Here is a 21,150-nt window from a genome sequence, read left to right as displayed (position 1 = left end):
AGGGGAACCCTCTCTAGAAAGGCTGCGGAAGAGGCCTGAGCCCTAGTGGAGTGTGCTCTCACCGGCCCTGGGAGGGGTACTCCCGCCTGCTCATAGCATGCTTTAATGCAGGCAGTAATCCACTTGGAGATGCGCTGGGTGGAGACAGGCAAGCCCTTCATCCTATCTGCCACAGCTACGAAGAGCTGTGTCGACTTCCGGAAAGGCTTGGTCCTCTCGAGATAGAAGGCCAAGGCTCGCCTGACGTCCAGCGAATGTCCCCTCCGTTCCTCCTCCGACCCATGGGGTTTTGGAAAGAACACAGGAAGGAAAATGTCCTGGTTACAGTGGAACTGAGACACCACCTTAGGCATAAAAGCCGGGTGAGGCCTCAGCCGGACCTTATCCTTATAAAAAACCGTGTAGGGGGGCTCCGAGGTTAACGCCCTCAGTTCGGAGACCCTTCTGGCCGAGGTGATAGCCACTAGGAAGGCCACCTTCCATGACAAGAGTAGAAGGGAGCATGTAGCCAAGGGCTCGAATGGGTGACCCATCAGCCCGTTAAGGACCAAGTTGAGGTCCCAGGGTGGCACCGGGTCCCGCACCTGAGGGAAAGTCCTCTCCACCCCCTTAAGGAACCTCACCGACATCGGGTGAGAAAACAGGGAGCGGCCCTCCATGGGTTGGTGGAAGGCCGAGATGGCTGCTAGGTGGACCTTGAGGGAGGCCAAAGCCAGGCCCTGCAGTTTAAGCTGCAGTAAGTACTCCAAGATGGCCTGTATAGGGGAGATACTAGGGTGTAACCCTCTCGCTTCTGCCCACCCCGAAAACCTCCGCCACTTAGCTTTGTATGTTACTTGCGTGGACGGCTTCCTGCTGCCCAGGAGGACCTGTTGAACCTGCATGGAACAGGCTCTCTCTCCCTCCGTCAGCCACAAAGTCTCCAGGCGGTGAGGTGGAGGGAGGCCAGGTCGGGGTGCAACAATCTCCCATGGTCCTGGGAGATCAGGTCGCACCGTCTGGGTAGCGGAATCGGTTCGGTGATGGAGAGGTCGAGCAGCACGCTGTACCAATGCTGCCTCGGCCACGCTGGAGCAATCAGGATAACGTCCGCCCTGTCCCTCTTGATTTTTAGGAGGACTTGGGGCAGGAGCGGGACAGGGGGAAAAGCATACATTAACTCCCCTGTCCAGGGAACCAAAAAGGCATCGGACAGAGAGCCCGGCTCGCGACCCCTGAGCGAGCAAAACCTCGGGCATTTCCTGTTCTCCGCTGTAGCGAACAGGTCCAGACGGGGAGAACCCCACCGTTGGAAAAGGGAAGCCACTATGTCCTGGTGTAAGGACCATTCGTGGCGGGGAGAAAAAATTCTGCTGAGGCGGTCCGCCTCGCTGTTTCGTACCCCCGGGCGGTGAGAGGCAGATAAATGAAAACCGTGTCTCACCGCGAAGTTCCAGAGGTGAATGGCTTCCTGGCAAAGTGCCGAGGAGCGTGCCCCCCCCTGCCTGTTCATGTAGAACATGGCTGCCGTATTGTCCGTAAGGACTTGGACCACTCTGCCCCTGAGGAAGGGGAGGAAGGCCTTGCAGGCCAACCGGACCGCTCTGAGCTCGCGCACATTGATGTGCAGAGCTCTCTCCTCCAGAGACCAAAGCCCTTGGGTGCCCTGATCGTGAGAAATGTGGGCTCCCCATCCCCGATCGGATGCGTCTGTGATGAGCGTCACAGATGGGGCGAACTCTCTGAAGGGGACGCCCATCATCACTTCCCTGGGGTCCCTCCACCAATCGAGGGACGACAGCACCTGTGGGGGAACCAGGACCACTCTAGTTAGAGAATGCCTGTGTGGTACATACACCGAATTCAACCACGCCTGGAGAGGTCTAAGCCTCAATCGGGCCAGTCTCACTACATATGTAGAAGCCGCCATATGTCCCAACAGCTGCAGGCAGTGCCTGGCTGTCGTCATGGGGGACAAGTGGAGATCCGATATTATGGCTGCCATCGCCTCAAATCTTGCTTGAGGCAGGAAGGCTCTGGCTTGTACTGCATCTAACCTGGCTCCAATAAACTCAATACATTGTACCGGAGTGAGTGTGGACTTTTGCTCATTGATAATCAGCCCCAGTCTAGCACACAAGTCGCGTGTGAGGAACAGACTATGTCTCACATGGGCACTCGACCTCCCCCTGATTAACCAGTCATCCAGGTAGGGGAAGATTTGAACACCTTTACGGCGCAGGTGGGCTACTACCACAGCCATGCACTTAGTAAAAACCCTAGGTGCTGAGGAGAGCCCAAAGGGTAGGGACCGAAACTGATAATGGTGTCCCGCTACCACAAACCTCAAAAACCGCCTATGGGCCGGTAATATCGAGATGTGAAAGTATGCATCCTTCAAGTCCAGGGCGGCATACCAATCCCCTGGGTCAAGGACCGGAATGATTGTGGCGAGAGAGACCATACGAAACTTAACTCGCCTAATATATCTATTTAGGCCACGGAGGTCCAGAATGGGCCTAAGGCCTCCCTTCGCCTTGGGGATTAAGAAATACTTAGAATAAAAGCCCCTGCCCTCTTCGGCCAGTGGGACTTCCTCCACTGCCCCCAACGTGAGGAGCGACCCAATCTCCTGCACCAGGAGTTGAACCGAGGCCGGATCCCCAATGGGGGACAGCCTTGGGGGGGTGTTGGGAGGGGAGGTTGTAAGCTGGAGGGCGTACCCTTTAGCAATCACCTCCAGGACCCAGCGGTCCGTAGTGATAGCTTCCCATTCTGAAAGGAAAGGGCGAAGCCTGTCCCCAAACGGCCGACCAGGATCCCAGAGAGAAGGAAGAGTACTACCCTCCTGCTCTGGGTCAAAAACGTTTATTAGCCTGATTACCCCCTTTTGCAGGCCCCTGCTGGCCCCTCGCAGAGGACCCCTGGCGGCCTCCCCTGCTGGGACCGCGGTAGCGCTCACGACCCCTCCTCTGCTGGGGTGGTCGAGGAGCCGGCCTGGGCGGGGGCGGTGGTTGCCCTTGGGCCTGCGGTCTGGACTGCTGCCTGGAGGCCTGAGGAGTATACAACCCCAGAGACTTCAGGGTGGCCCGAGAGTCCTTGACAGCGTGGAGCTTGTCGTCTGTCTTTTCCGAAAACAGACCCAGGCCATCAAACGGCAAGTCCTGGATAGCCTGCTGAACCTCTTGAGTGAGGCCAGAGGCTTGAAGCCACGAGCAGCGGCGCATCACCACCGCCGAGGCCATTGCCCTACTGGCTGTGTCCGCCGCGTCGCTAGCCGCCTGCAGCGCAGCGGTAGCCACCGCAGATCCCTCATGCAGAACCGTGGAAAAATCCGCCTCCTGGTCAGGGGGCAGCTGGGAAGCAAACCTCTGCATCGAGGCCCACAGGTTCTTATTATACTTCCCAAACAAGGCCTGGTGGTTCGCTAAAACTGCAGCGCCGCAGTAGAGTAGATCTTCCTCCCGAACAAGTCCAGTTTACGGCCCTCCTTGTCCTTAGGGGTGCTACCCTGACCCCCTGACGGTCCCTCTGGTTGGCCGCATCGACCACCAGAGAACTGGGCGCAGGGTGGCTGTACAAAAATTCGAAAGGTTCCTTGGGGACATAATATTTCCGTTCCACCCCCTTGGAGGTGGAAGGCAGGGAGGAAGGGGTCTGCCAAAGCTTCCTTGCTATCTTCATGACATTATCATGCACTGGCAAGGTCGCCCGGGAGGGTCCCAGAGAGCCCGAGGGCCCAAAGAGGGAGTCCTCCTCCTCAGACATGAGCTTAAACTCCATGCCCAAGTTCTCAGCAGCCCTCTTGAGGAGGTCTTGGTGGGCCCTGAAGTCAAACAGGGGCCCTTTACGGTCCCTTGCTGCTGCCTCATCCGGTGACGATGAGGAAGAGAAAGGTAGGGGTGCGGAAGAGGGTCCCTCCCCAGGGTCCGAGTCCTCCGAACCCTGCTCATGAACCTTAGGGGCCGGGGGGACTGGGGGGGCCACCACTGAGTGTAGTGACACCGAGCCCTGGGGCATAGAGGCATTCCAGGGTCCCCAATACGGCCACTGCCAAGGTCCCTGGGCCCACCCCGCAGCCTGCAGGGAAGGCTGATGCAGCCGCACCGCCTTCATGTCACCAGAGCCCCCCGTGCGTCGCTTATGTCGCCGACGCGTGGAGCGGTCCGATGAGGACGACGTGGACCGGTGCCGACGTCTGCGGTGCCGGCGATGAGAGGAGGACGGGGACGACGACGACGACGCACCCGATCTGCCCCTGCGGCGAGAGGACTTGCGATGCCGCTTGCCCCCTCGAGACCGAGAGCGGTGCCGACGATGGTGATGCTGAGGGGAGTCCAGCCGTCCCGAGGTCGGTGCCGGTGCCATCACCGGTGCCGGTTGCAACGGTGCCATCATCGGTGCCGGTTGCACCGGTGCCGGAGCCGGCAACAGTGCCGAAGCAGGCGTCGGTGCCGGGATCAGCGGTGCCGCCAGATGTGAGTCGCTGCCTCTCGAAACGACCGACAGTGACCTCGATCGGTGCCGGGACGGGCTCCGCACCGTAGATCGTGAGCCCGAATCCCGGTCCCCGCTCAAATCGGAGCTGGATCTGCGGCTCCGGCGACGGACTCGGGACCGCCCAAGGTGCCGCGGTGCCGAGTCGCTCGACGACCTGGAGTCGGAGCTCGGAGGGGAGCCTACGCTCTCCACCCTCCGTGACCGTCTGGCAGGAGACTTAGATTGGGAGCGTCTCCAACCACCGGGACCACCCAGCGCGGGTTTGCCCCGAGACGCGGGTCCCTTGTCCCTCGGCTGAGGGGGGGACGGAGGCGTGGGCAAGGCCATGAGGGCTCATGCCGCAGTAAACGCCTCCGGCGTCGATGGCCCTTGCAGGTGCACTCCCCCACTACCAGAAGTCGGGGGAGGCAGCCCGCGCGGAGACCCCGGTGCCAGAGTAATCTCAACGGCGCTTGGCTGGGGCATCTCCGTACTCCCTCCACTCTGCGCGGGCCGGAGGGAGATCTTGGGTGCGGCCGAAGGCCGTGCCGTCTTCTTGGCCACTTTAGAGGCCCGCGGCGGTGCCGAAAGCGGTGCCGGTGGGGGGGCGCTCCGCACCGACGACACACTCGGTGCCGACGGAGACCAGGACGGCTCGGAAGCTGGACGGAGCGCCGACTCCATTAAAATCGCCTTTAGCCTCGCGTCTCGTTCTTTCTGGGTCCGAGGCTTAAAGGACTTACAAATCTTACATTTGTCTCGACGGTGTTCTTCTCCAAGGCACCGGAGACAGCGGTCATGCGGGTCACTAATAGGAAAGGCTTTAGTACACAAGACACAGTTCTTAAAGCCTGTGGACCCCGGCATGACTCCCAGCAGAAGAGGACCCCGTCCGGGGTTCTAACTTATCACTACAACTACAAACTAACGAACTCTATAACTACTACTATAACAAGAAACTTTGAAAACAGTCAAACAACTAGGGAATGAGCTACTTGCACACAGCAAGAGGCGATAGTTCCAGTAACCGTCACAGGCGGAAAGAAGGAACTGGGGACCCGCGCAGCCAGCAGCGCCCTTTATACCGCGACATGAGCGCGGCACTCCAGGGGGCGCCTGAGCTGGCCATGCGGGGCTTGCTAGGGAAAAAAGTTCCGGGAATCTGTGCACGGGGCGCGCACACACCTACATTGGAATGCATATGAGCAATCACTCGAAGAGAGAACGCTAGTTCTGGTCAGATGACCACAACAACAACTGAGCCCGTGGCTTAATAAATACTAGATTTTTAAAATCTTATTTTTTTATAATTGCCTTAGCTGATGCTTCATGTTTACTGTACTTACATGTATCACTCATCTAAATCTGCTAATCCCATTTCTATCAGCTTCATGTGAACTAAGTATTGTTCATCTTCATACAAAAACACAGTGTGCTCTGGAGATTGAGTCTGGAAATCAAAATTTTTCAGAAGTACAATAAGATTTGTATCAAGCAGTAAGAGTTGATTTAATGCTGCAATTATTATTCTACATCTATACTGTGGTGATGTCTAAAGGCCAACCAGGCTGAGATTCTATTATGCTAGATACTGTACAAGTATAGAGAAAATAGCAGTCCCTGTCCCAAACAGTTTACAATCTAAAAAGACTAGACACACCAGGTGGATGAGATAAACAAGTGGGCGGGGTGGGGAAGACAGTTACAAAAATAAATGAATTTTTAATTTAATCCCACAAGTAGAAAAAAATGGCAATGATACTAAATTTTTGTTAAAAAAAGTAAACACCTTAGTTATCAGATCTGTTCATTTGAAAGTGAACAAAAAACAGTGAAAAATATTAGTGTGAACTGTCTAAGCCTGATCTCTATTACACTTATACAAAAATCAGTACACATTTTCACTTTGCGTATATGATGAGAGTTACAATATTTTGGAAGGAATTTTTTTAGGTAAATGTTAGACTGAGGATAACAACTGTACAAATGTCCATTTGGAAATAAAAATTTGTTGTTTTATATTAAATGGCATATTCCCACATAAAATTGTTAACCGATTGTAGTAAGGTTCCTCCAGTGATTAATGCAACCCCTTAGATATAATACCCAATAAGAACTTTGTTTAAAGAAAAGCCAGCTTGACATTAAAAATAGTAAACTAAACTAAGGTGTTTATACAGATGTTAACATTTTACAAACATCTCTAACTCGGATCTACAAAGCATACAAATTTTCAATAAATACGGCAGGTAGAATTCCAAAGCATGTTGAAGGTAACTGGAAGACAGAGAAAGCTGCAGAGGGCACGTAAAGGAGGCAGGCAAGAGGGAAAGAGACTGAAGATAACGTGGGAGGGCTGCATGAGTGTGTATGTGCTAGTGTATCCAATGGTTAGGGACAGAGAATAAAATGACTGATGGAGAAACAGCTCAAACACACTCAATAAACCTACATTTTATTGTGTACCTCCCTGACCTTCCCACCAAAGCAACCCCTACAATTCCTTGTGATAGGTGTGCCATATTTTCACTCTGAATATCTGGATACCCTAACAGGAGAATGAGGAGGAAGGTTAGGGGGCAGCAGAAAGGCAAGGAGTAGTGATCAATGGCTCCATGTCTAGCTGGCAACCGGTCACAAGCGGAGTTCCCCAGGGGTCGGTCCTGGGGCCGGTTTTGTTCAACATCTTTATTAATGATCTGGAGGATGGGGTAGATTGCACCCTCAGCAAGTTTGCGGACGACACTAAGCTGGGGGGAGTGGTAGATACCCTGCAAGGTAGGGATAGGATACAGAAGGACCTAAACAAACTGGAGGATTGGGCCAAAAGAAATCTAATGAGGTTCAACAAAGAAAAGTGCAGAGTCCTCCACTTAGGAAGAAAGAATCCCATGCACAGCTATAGACTGGGGACCGACGAGCTGGGCAGCAGTTCTGCAGAAAAGGTCCTGGGGGTAACAGTGGATAAAAAGCTGGATATGAGTCAGCAGTGTGCCCTGGTTGGCAAGAAGGCCAATGGCATATTGGGCTGCATTAGGAGGGGCATTGCTAGCAGGTCACGGGAAGTGATTATTCCCCTCTATTCGGCATTGGTGAGGCCGCATTTAGAATATTGTGTCCAGTTTTGGGCCCCCCAATACAAAAAGGATGTGGACAAGTTGGAGAGAGTCCAGCGGAGGGCAACAAAAATGATTAGGGGGCTGGAGCACAGGACTTATGAGGAGAGGCTGAGGGAACTGGGCTTGTTTAGTCTGCAAAAGAGAAGAGTGAGGGGGGATTTGATAGCGGCCTTTAACTACCTGAAAGGGGGTTCTAGGGAGGATGGGGCTAGGCTGTTCTCGGTGGTGGCAGATGACAGAACAAGGAGCAACGGTCTCAAGTTGCAGGGAGGGAGGTCTAGGTTGGACATTAGGAAAAAGTTTTTTACTAGGAGGGTGGTGAAGCACTGGAATGGGTTACCTAGGGAGGTGGTGGAATCTCCATCCTTAGAGGTTTTTAAGCTGCGGCTTGACAAAGCCCTGGTTGGGATGATATAGCAGAGGTTAGTCCTGCTTTGAGCAGGGGGTTGGACTAGATGACCTCCTGAGGTCCCTTCCAACTCTAATATTCTATGATTCTATGATTCTAAATGGAGGAAGGAGGTGATAAATTTTTAGTACTTACAGACCTAATGTTTATTTTGGGCACCGGATACCATTAACCCAAATGAAAAGGAGAAGCAAAAAAGCAAGAACACTGGTTTCTAGTAACAGACTAATAAAAGACTAATAAACAGACTAATTAAAATCACGCAGACAGGAGGGCTTGGGAAGTGGTTTGTCTGTAATACGGTGAAGAAAGTTCCCGTACACTCCATCCTCTGCCTTTTTCAGAAGCATCACAATATTAAAGTGTTTACGAGTTCAATTTTTTTTTTAAAGAACAAGGTTCACAACAAACTTTGTATAATGTTCAGACATTCCACTGAAAACGTTAAAACCAAGATAACTCATGTTGGGCAGGAGCTAAAAGGAAAAACTTACCACTGTGGAAGCATAGAGCTGTTTGCCTTGAAGACAATCTATCATGGCCCACAATGCTTCCATGCTCCATTCAGGGCAATATGGAATTCTCATTTTTTCTGTATCATGTAAAGGAGGTTTAAATCCAGCTAACAACACTCTTACTGCCTGAGCAGGATATTGCATAAATTGGGAAGGAATCTGACGTAATCTAAATCAACATGAAAATCCTTGTTTAAAAATATGCAAGACAACAGTACAATAATTAATCAATACCTAGAACTAAAAACATGTTGATGAACGATAGGAAGGACGGGTCAATGATTAGGGAACTAGCTAGGATTTGGGAGACCTGGGTCCAAGTCCGTGCTCTGCCACCACAGACTTCCTGTGTGACCTCAGGCAAATCACCTAGCCTCTCTGAGCATTAGTTCCCCATCTGTAAAATGGGGATAACAGTATTGGCCTACCTCACAGGGGAGTTGTGAAGGAGGTGCTCGGATACTAAAGAATGGGGGCAGGCCTTATAAAGTGCTTAAGGCAGACAGAACAGTTTAGAAGTACAGATGCAACCCAACTTTTAAAAACAACCGCCCCCGCCCCCACCCCCCAAAAAAAGGAAAAAAAAACTAGATCATGATAAACAGAAGCTTAAAAAACTGAACATGTTTACCTGCTTGTTGGTAATTTTTTAGTTGACCCATAGTCAACAAATTGAATCAAAATACTAACAGGGTTAAACTCTTCAATACAGAGCAGTTTTGCTCTATACCACAAGCCATCACTGTATTCTGCAAGGCAAGGCATTTCTGTAAGAAGGGAAAAAAGCATGCTATTTAATCCAACATTTACCACACTCTATCTGAGCTGTAAAGCAAGTTGTATTATACCATCAAGTTTTACTTTCTGTCCTCTAATTCATGTTTTTTTTAAAAAATGGTATCCATCATAATTAAAAAAAAAAAAAAAAAACCCACAGTAACTGGAAAATAATTAAACTAATTTAGAAAGGAATGGTTACTTACCTTATAGTAAATGAAGGTTACTTACCTGTAACTGGAATTCTTTGAGATGGACTCTGCATAACTAAATCATGGGATGCACAGGCAGGAGCAGGTGAGACTGTGGAACTGTGGTGCACTCATGTGCGCACCCCTTCTGCTCCTCCCTTCTGCATTCCTAATATTCTGAAGGCGAGAGCTTTTAAAATGAAGCTCTTCACCAGTTTCTCACGTTGGAAGTCAATGGCAAAACAGAAATTCCTGTTTTAATTCTGTTGCTGTAGCAAAGCAAATATAAACCAGTAGATGTACAGCATTTGATATATTGGTAGACTTCATCTATCTGAACTGAATAATGTGCTCCGATGAACATTTTCTAGAGCTGCTCTTTTAAATCAGTGGCCATCTTCACAACAAAGTATGAAACTGTGTTGTTAGAATGTGGGATCACGTCCAGCTGTGATGCTGCTTTCTCTCCTATAATCATTGCGCACATAGCCTTTGCAGCTGGAAGTAGTAGTTTCTCACCTATGTTGTGCAGCTTAAGAGCTTTGGCAATGCGCAAAGACACAGGGTAAGAAGCTTCAGTAGCCTTCATATTAGTAATGCTGCACACTTCAACAACATTTTTTGTCCTTTTAACTCCTCTGAAAAAAACTCTACAGGTTTAGATACTAAGGTAGTCTTGTTTAGAGATGCTGGTGTAGCTTGCAGGGCCACATACTGTCATTTGCCAGTACTTCATTACATACAACACATTGAGGCCTTGGTGTATCATCACCGGACCTGCTCCATGTAAAGACCAGTTCAAAATAAGCTTCATCATATTTTCGGCTTCTGTGTTTTGCTGGAACCTCTGCTGCTGCTCTTGCTTCGGCTTCTATCATGTGCTTGTCTCCCTTTTTCACAAAAAAAAAAGGTTACTTACCAGTAACTGTTGTTCTTTGAGATGCATTGCTCATGTCCATTCCAATATAGGTGAGTGCACGCCACTGTGCACTGGTTCCCAGAACTTTTTTCCCCTTAGCAGACCCCATAGGGTTGGCGTAGGCACCTCCTGGAGTACTGCGCTCATGCCACGGTATATGAGGCACCGCCGACCCTGTAGGCCCTCAGTCCCTTCTTTCTGCCAACTCTGACAGCGGGAACGGAGTGTGGGTGTGGAATGGATATGAGCAACACATCTTGAAGAACAACAGTTACTAGTAAGTAACCTTGTTTTCTACTTCGAGTGATTGCTCATATCCATTCCAATATAGGTGATTAAAAAGGAATACCTTGGAGGTGGGTAGGAGTCATCGGTGAGCTGCTCTCATCAGCATGGCCCTGCCAAAACCCACGACCTCTCTCGCCTGCTGCACGATGGCGTAGTGGGATGTAAAGGTGTGGACCGACGACCAGGTGGCTGCTTTGCAGATGTCCTGCAGGGGCACTCGTTCCACGAAGGCTGCCGACGAGGCTTGGGCTCTGGTTGAGTGCGCTGGCACAGCTCCTGGAAGCGGTACCTTCGCCTGATCGTAGCAGCATCTGATGCAGGTGGTGTTCCAGGTGGAGGCACGTTGGGTGGAGACAGGTGAGCCCTTCATCCGGTCTGCCACCGCCACGAACAGCTGCGTAGACTTCCGGAACGGCCGCATCCTCTCAATATAGTAGGCCAGGGCTCGTCTCACGTCCAGCGAGTGCAATCTCTTCTCCTCCTCCTCCGACCCATGTGGTTTTGGAAAGAACACGGGGAGGAAGATATCCTGGTTATAATGGAACTGGGACACCACCTTGGGCAGGAAGGCCAGGTGGGGTCTCAGCCACACCTTGTCTTTATAAAACTCGGTGTAGGGAGGCTCTGAGGTTAAAGCTCTTATCTTGGAGACCCTCCTAGCCGATGTAATGGCCACCAGGAAAGCTACCTTCCACAAGAGGACGAGCAGCGGGCAGGTAGCCATGGGCTCGAAAGGGGGTCCCGTTAGTCTGGCGAGGATCAGGTTCAAGTCCCAGGGAGGCACCGGGTCACGGACCTGCGGGTATAGCCTCTCCACCCCTTTGAGGAACCTCACTGACATAGGATGGGAAAACAATAACCACCCCTCCATAGGCTGGTGGAAGGTCGAGATGGCCGCTAGGTGCACCCTCAGGGATGCCAGCGCTAAACCCTGTAGTGTCAGGTGGATCAGATACTCCAGGATCGCCTGTATAAGTGAGCAGCTAAGTGGGATGCCCCGGGACTCTGCCCAACAGATAAACTGCTTCCACTTGGTCCGGTACACAACCTGAATGGAAGGTTTTCTGCTGCCTAGCAGAATCTGTTGGACCTGCGTCGAGCAGGCTCTCTCTCCCTCCGTCAGCCACAGAGTCTCCAGGCCATCAGATGGAGGAAGTCCAGGTCCGGGTGCAGCAGGTGACCCTAGTCCTGGGAGAGCAGATCGTAACGCTTCGGGAGCGGCACTGGCGGGGCGATGGACAGGTCCAGCAACATGCTGAACCAATGCTGTCTCGGCCAGGCTGGGGTGATCAATATCAGGTCCGCTTTTGTCCCTCTTGATTTTCAAGAGGACTTTGGGGAGCAGCGGAATGGGGGGAAACACACACATGAAGGCCCCCATCCAGTCTATGAGGAACACATCGGAGATGGAGCCCAGCTCACGACCCCGGAGCAAGCAGAACCTCGGGCACTTCCTGTTCCAGGACAACGCGAACAGGTCTAGTTGGGGAACACCTCACTAGCGGAATAAAAGTTATCACCTTCGGGTGTAGTGACCAGTCGTGTCGGGGTAGAAATGACCTGCTGAGGCGGTCTGCCTCGTCGTTCCTGACACCCGGGAGGTGAGAGACAGATATATGGAAGTTGTGTCTCACTGCAAAGTCCCAAAGTCGAATGGCCTGCTGGCAAAGGGCCGAGGAGCACGTTCCCCCCGCCTGTTCACATAGAACATGGCCGCTGTGTTGTCTGTGAGGACCTGCACCATTCTGCCCTTCAGGAACCTGAGAAACACTTTGCAGGCCAGCCGTACTACCCTGAGCTCCTGGACGTTGATATGGAGGCTCTTTTCCTCCTCTGACCAGAGCCCCTGGGTGCTCAGGTCGATGCTGATGTGGGTCCCCCAGCCCACATCTGAAGTGTCCGTGATCAGGGTGACAGATGGAGCCAGATCCCGGAATGGAACCCCTCTCAGTACCTCCCTGGGGATCCTCCACCAGTTCAGGGGGGTCAGAACCTGTGAGGGAACCATGACCACTCTGTTCAAGGAATGCCTGGCTGGTGCATACTCTGAGGCCAACCATGCCTGGAGAGGCCTGAGTTTGAGGCAAGCCAGCCTCACCACGTATGTACATGCTGCCATGTGTCCCAACAGCTGCAGGCAGTGCCTGGCTGTCGTCGTGGGGGACCTGTGTAAGTGGGCGATTATGGCGGCCATCGCCTCGAACCAAGGCTGTGGGAGGAAGGCTCTGGCCTGGGTAGCGTCCAGGGTGGCCCTGTTGAAATCTACGCGCTGCACTGGGGTGAGAGTGGACTTCTGCTCGTTTATGAGCAGCCCCAGTCTGCTGCATGTCATGCATGTGAGGGGGCTAGGCCGTTCTGAACGCGGGCCCTGGATCTGCCCCGGATCAGCCAGTCATCCAGGTAGGGGAATATCTTCACCCCTCTGCAGCGCAAGTGGGCCGCCACCACCACCATGCATTTTGTAAAGACCCTGGGGGTGGACAAGAAGCCAAAGGGCAGGGATGAGAACTGGTAGTGGCAGCCAGCTATCATAAACCTGAGAAAGCGCCTGTGGCAGGGAAGGATGGAAATATGAAAGTATGCATCCTTCAGGTCGAGGGCAGCATACCAATCTCCTGGGTCCAGAGCAGAGATAACAGAGGCTAGGGAGACCATGCGAAACCTGAGATGCCTGATAAACTTGTTCAGCCGGCAGAGATCTAATATGGGTCTCAGGCCCCCTTTTGCTTTGGGGATGAGAAAATACCTGGAGTAAAATCCCCTCCCTATTTCTTGTGGAGGAACCGCTTCCACCGCCCCAAGGAGGAGAAGGGAGTCGACCTCCTGCAGAAGGAGTTGCTTGTGAGAGGGGTCCCTGAAGAGGGACGGGGTGGGGGGGAAATCTGGGGGGAAAACTGTAAATTGGAGGGCATATCCCCTGAGGACTACACCGAGGACCCAACGGTCTGATGTAATAGCTTGCCACTCGGTGTAGTAGGGCCTGAGCTTCTCCGCAAACAGGAGGTTTGGATCCAGGAGAAGGGTATTGGTGCCACCCTCGGGCGCACCCTCAAAATGGCTTCTTGGAATTGGGCCCCTTAGAGGGCCCTTGCTGGGAGGCCGCGGAAGACCCCAAGCAATCTCGGCACCCAAACCCCGTTTTTGTCACAGCGGCCCCTATAGGGCTGAGACGGTCTGGGTGACCGCCTAGGGGGTGGTTGGGCCTGGTGTTGGGACTGCGGCCGAGATTGGAGCCTTGAGGCCTGGGGGGTGTAAAGGCCCAAAGAGCGGAGGGTCGCCCTTGAGTCTTTCAGGGTGTGGAGCTTCTCATCTGTCCTGTCAGAGAAAAGGCCTTCCCCATCAAAGGGCAGGTCTTGGATGGATTGCTGCACCTCCTGGGATAGCCCTGAAGACTGCAGCCATGAGCACCGGCGCATGGATATCGCGGTGGCCACGGTGCTGCTGGCAGTGTCCACCGCATCGCTGGCAGTCTGTAAAGCTGCTGCTGCCACCATGGTGCCCTCCTCCAGTACCGTGGCAAAGTCCGCTGCTTGGTCCTGGGACAACCCCCCTGCAAACCTCAGTGAGTTCCACAGGTTCAGGTTCCTTATCTTCCATTGGAGGCATCCATGGTGACTGTTTCCAATGGAAGGGGAGGCTACTTATCTGTAACTGGAGGTTCTTTGAGAGGTGCAGTCCTATCTGTATTCAACTGAGGGTTATGTACGTATGCCATGTTGGAGCTGGAGCCGGAGTAGTGGCGTCCATCAGTCCGTGCATGCGCCCCTGCATTACCTCGTGGTTTTGCCCAAGGCGATAAGGGGTAGACCGACCATGTCTTTAGTAGCATCTCCACTGCAGATCTACCAGATCCACAGCAGAGGGGAAGGAGGGTGAGATTGGAATACAGATAGATATACATCTCAAAGAACCTCCCAGGTACAGGTAAGTAATCTTCCCTTTTTCTTCAAGTGATGTTCGCTATTCCACTGAGGGTGATTAACAAGCAGTACCTAGCTAGGAGAAGAGAATGAGGGAATGACGCAACTGTGGAATGGAGGACCACTGTGCCAAAAGAGGCGTCTGTTGCAGAATCATGCACTAGAGTATAATGAGAAGAAAAGATGTACACCAAACTCCACATGGCTGCCTTACAACGTATGTTTGCAAGGGGCACATTATGGAGTGCAGTAGTAGTTGATGCTTGTGGTCTCGTGGAAGGGGCCCATATCCCATCTGGTGGGGACCATCCCAATAACTGATAGCAGAGCGTACTGAACCCTGAGACCCACTTTGAGATTCTTTGCGTGGAGATGGCCTGCCCTTTAATTCTCTCTGCTATGACAATGAATAGTTTAGACTTACAGAAGGGCTTTGTTCTTTGTAGGTAAAAGGCCAGGGTCCCATGGACATCGAGGGAGCGAAGCCACCATTCCTCATTTGAGGCATGTGGTTTGGGAAAGAAAGTTGGCAAATCTATGGGTTGGTTGAAGTGGAGACAGCAAACCATTTTTGGTTGAAATTTGGGATGCAAGCATAGCAAAACTGTGTACTTATGGAATGTAGTAAAAGGGGCATTTGCCATCATGGCTCCCAGTTTGCCAACCTTTCTTGCAGAGGTGATAGCAACCAGGAAGGTGACCTTCATGGAAAGAAGAGAAAGGGAACAGGAGGCCAGAGGTCAAAGAGAGAGTTAATTAATGAAGTAAGGAATAGGCTTAAGTTCCACTGAGGAGCGATAGGCTGAATGGGCAGGTATTTACATACAAGTCCCTTCCAGAATCAGGCAAAAGATGGGTAAAAACCAAATGTCCCTCCACCAAAGGGTGGAAAGCACTAATAGCTGCTGCGGGCACCCTGATGGAGTTGAGAGTGAGTCCTGTGGCCTTCAGATAGAGGAAATAGTCTAAAAGCACTGGGATGCCAACAGTCTCAAGGGTAAGACCTTCCTGTTGGAACCAGGAAGTGATATGTGCCCATTTAGCTTGGTAGGATCATCTCATGGAGTCCTTCCTGCTACTGGAGAGGACATCTCATACTGCTGACAAACATGCTCAGGTGAAAACCAAGCTTTCAGGTGAAGCGTCTGTGGATTGAGATGTCCGAGTCTGCTGTTGTGTTGTGTGAGCAGTTCCGGAAACATCTGGAGAAGGAGTGGAGGATGTTTCAACATGTGGAGAAGCACAGGAAACCAGAATTGGCAAGGCCAGAATGGAGCAATTGTCCTCTCCCATTGAAGTTTGTGAAGGATGCATGGCAAAAGCAGTAGGTGAGAGACAGCATAGTTAATCCAGTCTGACCAGGGTGTTGCCCTGTGAATGGGCACTGAGTCTTCCCCCTAAGCAGTACTAAATGCACTTGGTATTGATGTGAGATGCAAAGAGGTTGCTGTCCGGAGTTACCAATTGACCAAAAATGTCCATGATTACCATGTCGTGCAGTCCCCATTTGTGGTTGGTTGAAAAGTTCCTGCTAAGGGCATTGGCATTCACATTCTGGGTCCATGGTTGGTAGGCTGCTGACAAGAGGATACAGTGGGCAATGCACCATTTTCAGAGGTGCACAGCGCTGGGGACCTTGCTCCTCCTTGCTTATTTATGTAGTAAACGGTAATGGTGTTGTCCAACAGGACGAGACCATGACTAGAATGGACAGTAAAAACACATGGGCTGCCTCGTGTACCGCCCGAAGTTCCAAGATGTTAACGTGCATCCTGGCTTCTTGAGCAGTCCAAGTTCCTTGTGTCATGTCATCTCTAATGTGGGCTCCCCAACTGCGAGTGACGCATCTGTTATGATTGTCATGCTCTGTGGGGATGGGAGGAAGGGCATCCTGGAGCAGACTTGGAGAGGGTCTGTCCACCATCATAGGGAGGAGATGACCTCTCGTGGGATGGTGAGTACTGTGTCCATGAGTTGATGCCTGGGGGGAGAAGACTCCTTGCAGCCATAGCTGTAGACAGTGGAAGCACAGGCAAGCAAAGGCTGTGACATATGTGCACGCTGTTATGCGGCCAAGGAGGGAAAAGAAGTTCTGGCTGAGACCAAGGGGTTCGATGTCACTGACGCGATCAGGTCCAGTAGCTCCAGAACCTGTCTTTCAGCAGGTAAGCATATGCGGCAGTCACATTGATGCATGCTTCAATGAACTCCGGTGATAGTGTAGGGTGCAAAGTCAATTTTTTGACATTCACACTTACCGCTAGGGAGAAGAGAAGTAGAAGGAGCTGGGATGTCAGTTCCTGATCTTCCTTTCTGGATCTCACTGCCAGCAACCAGTCGTCCAGGTGAAGGGAAACAAGAACTCCTTGTCATCAAATGTGTGCTGCTATCCCGGATGTTGACTGGATATTGACGTGAAAGTAGGCATCCTTCATATTGAGAGCTGTAAACCACATGCCTTTTTCTAGTGAGGGAATGATGGCTGCAAGCGTGACCATGTGGAACTTTGGTTTGTGAATGGAACAATTGAGGTGTCAGAGATTCAAGATTGGTCTCTCCTCCCCCTTTCTTCTTGGGCACTGGGAAATACTTGGAATAGAACCCTGTGCCCTGAAAGACTGCAGGAACCAGTTCCACTGCTCCTTTCTGCAGGAGGGAGTCTACCTCTAGGATAAGAATACTGTAGTGAGAATGATTCCTGAAATGGCCTCGGGGCAGGAGACATGGAGGAGACAGTCAAACTCAATCATATGGCCGTGCTGAATGACATCCAGGACTCACTTGTCCATTATCATGCTCCAGGCTGGTAGAAAGAGTTTGAGACAGTTCCCAAGGGGGGTGGTGGGCAAAAGCATTGGGGTACAAAGCAGTTGACAGCTCTTTAGATGCACACAGAAATATCACTTACATGGCAATTGGGTGTGCTGTGTGGAGGGCCGCACTGGTGGATGAGATCTGTGGACCTTCGGGCACTTCTGTGGAGGCTCATAGGATGTAAAACTGTGGAGTTCTTAGTGTTGTGTAAGCAGCGGGAGGTAAAATTTTAGTTTCTGCACTAGCATATATATGCCTAGGAATTGCAGGGGGCTCTAGAGTCTTTCGGTGAGAGGAAGGAATCATCCATCTTCTGACTGAAGAGGTGTGATTCATCTAAAGGGAGGTCCTTGATTCTTCTCTGTAACTCTCTAGGGAAGTCTGAAGAACGTAACCAGGACTCTCTCCTCATGATTCCAGTTGCCACTGTATGCAAAGACATGTCTGCGGTATGAACTACAGCCTGAAATATAGCCCTAGAGACCAACTTGCCCTTCTCCAAAATAGTTTGGAAGTTGGCACAATCCTCCTGAGGTAGTTTATCTACAAAATCCGCCATCTGCCCACAGTTCAAAAAGTCGTATTTTGCCATCAGTGCTAGGTAGTTAGAAATATGGATCTAGAAGCTGGCCAAGGAAAAGACCTTTTCTACCCATAAGATCTAACCTCTTTGCCCTCCTTGTCAGAGGGGCTGGAGCATGGATGCTGTTATTTGGCCTGCTCTGTAGCAGCCTGGATCACCAGGGAATTAGGCGGAGGATGGGAGAACAGAAACTCCAATCCCATGGAGGGAACATATTGCCACTCCTCCCCCCTCCCCGCCCCATGTGGTGGGGACACACGTGCATGGGATGTGCCACACTGTGCACGCTGGCTGGAGAATGGAGTCGTTGATTGGTAGGGCCACTCTGGTTGATACCAATGCATGCAAGATGTCCAGTAGTTGGTGCTGACTGTCTTGTATCACCTCCAATGGGATCTGAAGAGCATTAGCTATACTCCTAAGCAGCTCCTGAAATTGATTGTAGTCATCTGGGGGAGAGGAGGGTGTCAATGATGCAGCCACATTCGGGGACGATGAGGGGAACTTCTCTGGATCCGTTGGTACTGGGCTGATCGGCACATCATCCAGCCCTGGTTCCGATCGTCTTCTCAATGACAGATGGGGTGGTTAAACATGATGGTTCTGAAGGTGAATATTGGAACCATGAGCTCCAATATGGCTAACCTGGTTGAGCCTGCTGTTGCTGCAGCAGTGCCCACAGAGGTAGGTACCAGTGGCTCCTGGGTGAGGTAAGGGAGGGTACTGCCAAGTGTTGTGGGAACCCTCTGGTAGTCATAACTTTAGAACAGAAGTGGAGGACCATGCATAATATCCAAATCCTCAGACTTAGAGGAACTAGAGTCCTGTATGAATGCCAGCACCGACATGGGCAGTGGAATGGGATATGCTGTAGGAACATGACCAGAGAGTGGCAGATCTGACCTAGGAGAGGGAGACCTTTTAGAAGGTGAATGGACCAGAACACACAGAGACTTCATCAGTTCCAGGGCAAACAGTTCATGAGGCCCAGGAGCACATGCAGTTCTCCCTGATGTCAACAGCACCCAGACACCCAGTCCATGGATGGAACCAGGGCAGGTAAGGGGGCCTGCCTCAGGACAGATAATTCATGCTGTGCTGGTGGAGCCAATGCAGGAGAGGTGTGCAGTTCAGGAACTGGGATCGGTGGATCTGGTGAATGATGTGACTTCTTGTCACTCTTGTGGATCTTGGAATGTGCCGCTCCTACATGGCTGAAACTTGTGGATGATGCAGCATCTTTCTTGGATCTGGAGGAAGACTTACTGCCCTTCTTATGCACATGCTTCCGTGGTTCAAGGCTAGGCCCCGGCATGGGGTCCATATTGCTGGTACCAATGGAACTGGACTGGGGTTCCGTGGTAGGAGGTGCACTCCTGGTCTGTTCAGACAGATGTACGGGGTGAGGGGTTCCATGGAGACTAAGGCACAGAGCCCAGTCTTCCCAGGTACGGGATGGGAAGGAGAGGCAGATACTGCACCCCCAAGCAGTACCAACAGTGCTGGTGCTCATCATGGAGTGAAAATGAGCAAGGGCAAGAAGCATAGACCTTGAATACCAGCCTCTTCAGCATAATCCTGTACCCAGACATGGGTGATGGGGGGAGGGTGGGGAAGGAGGGAGAGGGTGGGAAATAGCTGCAGCGGCGTTCCAAAGTCCTTAATCCTATTAAAATTACTACAAACACAAACTACTACAAAAATCAGTACAATCCTAACTATGTACAAGAATAAAAACAGTTTTTCTGGAAAGTTTGGAACGTGCGTCACCAAGGACAAGAGAAAAGCAAAAGCTCCAAGTCAGACCATTCAGCCTACTTGAGAATCGAGAACTGCTCCTTTAAAGGGAATCCCTTTGCATAAATAGCAGAAGAGATTTTCATTTTAAGTCCCAGTGCCTTGAACAGGATACATGTGTTATATGTTCTTGGAATAGCCTTTTTCTGAAGAGGATCAGGTTACCCAGTTATCTAAACAAGGATAAATGTATATACCCTGACATCCTAAATGAGCTGCTACAACAGAAAGGCACTTTGCAAATAACCAGGGTGCAACAGAAAGCCCAAAGGATAAGACTGCACTGGAAATAGTTTTGTCAGCCTAGAAAATGAAGATATCTGAAGTGTTTTGGTTGAATTGAGATGTGGAAAGATGCACCTTTTAGATAGAGGGCTGCAAACCAAACCACTGTAGGGTGGGTATAATGGGTACTAGTATCAACACACACAAAAGGAATTTTCTGATTAATGAGTTGAGCTTCCATATAGCTAATATTGGATAAAGACCTCAGTCTCTTTCTTAGGTGTCAGAAAATATGGGGAGCAAAAACTTTGACGACTGAATTTCCTTGGCACTTTAACTATGGCTCCTGTTTCTAACAGGGAGCAAACTTCCTATCTTAAAAAGGCTCTTGTAAGAAGGGGTTTCTGAATATGGATGAAGCGGGGAAGGTGGGTGGGTGGAGGAAAGGAATCTAATTAAATGGTGTAACTATCTTTTATCATCTCCAGAGTCTATTTTTCTGATGGTATGGAATTCCAAGTCCACATAACAGAAGAGTCCGTCTCCAAAACAATGAGAGATGGTTGCACATTTGTCTCAAGCTCCCGATCCTCGTGTCAAAAATGAGCTCTGACATTCGATCTCCGACATAATGCTAAAAGTTGCTTTCCTTTCATTTGAGAAATAAAAATCATCTCTCTCTGCTGTGGCTGAGAATGAGGAGGCTATTGGTGTTGAAACTTACATCTCTGAAAAATAAGACTATGAAGAAGGGAAAAGGTAATATCACTGTCTGTGGTATGTGAAGACAGGTCCAAGGCCCTTCTTGAGGGTTGACAGACACCCAAGAATCTTGCAGATGACCTCATGTCCTTCATTTTTTCCAATATTTCATCAGTTTTATTAGCAGATAACTCATCACTTTTGAAAGGAAAGTCTACCACCTTTGATTTGGTTTTAAAGGGAGAGTAGAAGACTGCAGGCCAGCACGTCATCGCTAATTCTGAAGAATCAAACAAAACCCTGAGTGAATGTTTAACCACTATTTCACCATCCCTTAGCAAATCGATGGCCAGCTTCCTTTTCTATTTAGGAAGCACTTTGGCAAACATGGTCATCTTTCCCTATAAGTGGTATTGATAATGGTGACTTCCGT

The 21,150-nt window shown here is 50.8% G+C and overlaps 1 protein-coding gene across 1 annotated transcript in view; it reads right to left on the bottom strand.

Annotated features, from left to right (window-relative positions):
* Positions 1-21,150, bottom strand: part of RNF17 (ring finger protein 17) — a 231,571-nt gene that overhangs the window by 1,615 nt on the left and 208,806 nt on the right. The window contains exons 37-39 of the mRNA XM_067562728.1: positions 9,133-9,268; positions 8,481-8,670; positions 5,805-5,908 (exon numbers count right to left, since the gene is read on the bottom strand). Of these exons, the coding sequence (XP_067418829.1) occupies positions 5,810-5,908; positions 8,481-8,670; positions 9,133-9,268 (425 nt within the window). The 3' untranslated portion in view covers positions 5,805-5,809. The remainder of the gene's footprint in view (positions 1-5,804; positions 5,909-8,480; positions 8,671-9,132; positions 9,269-21,150) is intronic.

The sequence above is a fragment of the Emydura macquarii genome, unplaced genomic scaffold (genome assembly GCF_026122565.2).
Source record: "Emydura macquarii macquarii isolate MOO-44397 ecotype Brisbane River unplaced genomic scaffold, CSIRO-AGI_Emac_v2 contig_2473, whole genome shotgun sequence".
Lineage (NCBI taxonomy): Eukaryota > Metazoa > Chordata > Testudines > Chelidae > Emydura > Emydura macquarii.
This window is presented reverse-complemented; position numbering and strand designations above follow the sequence as displayed.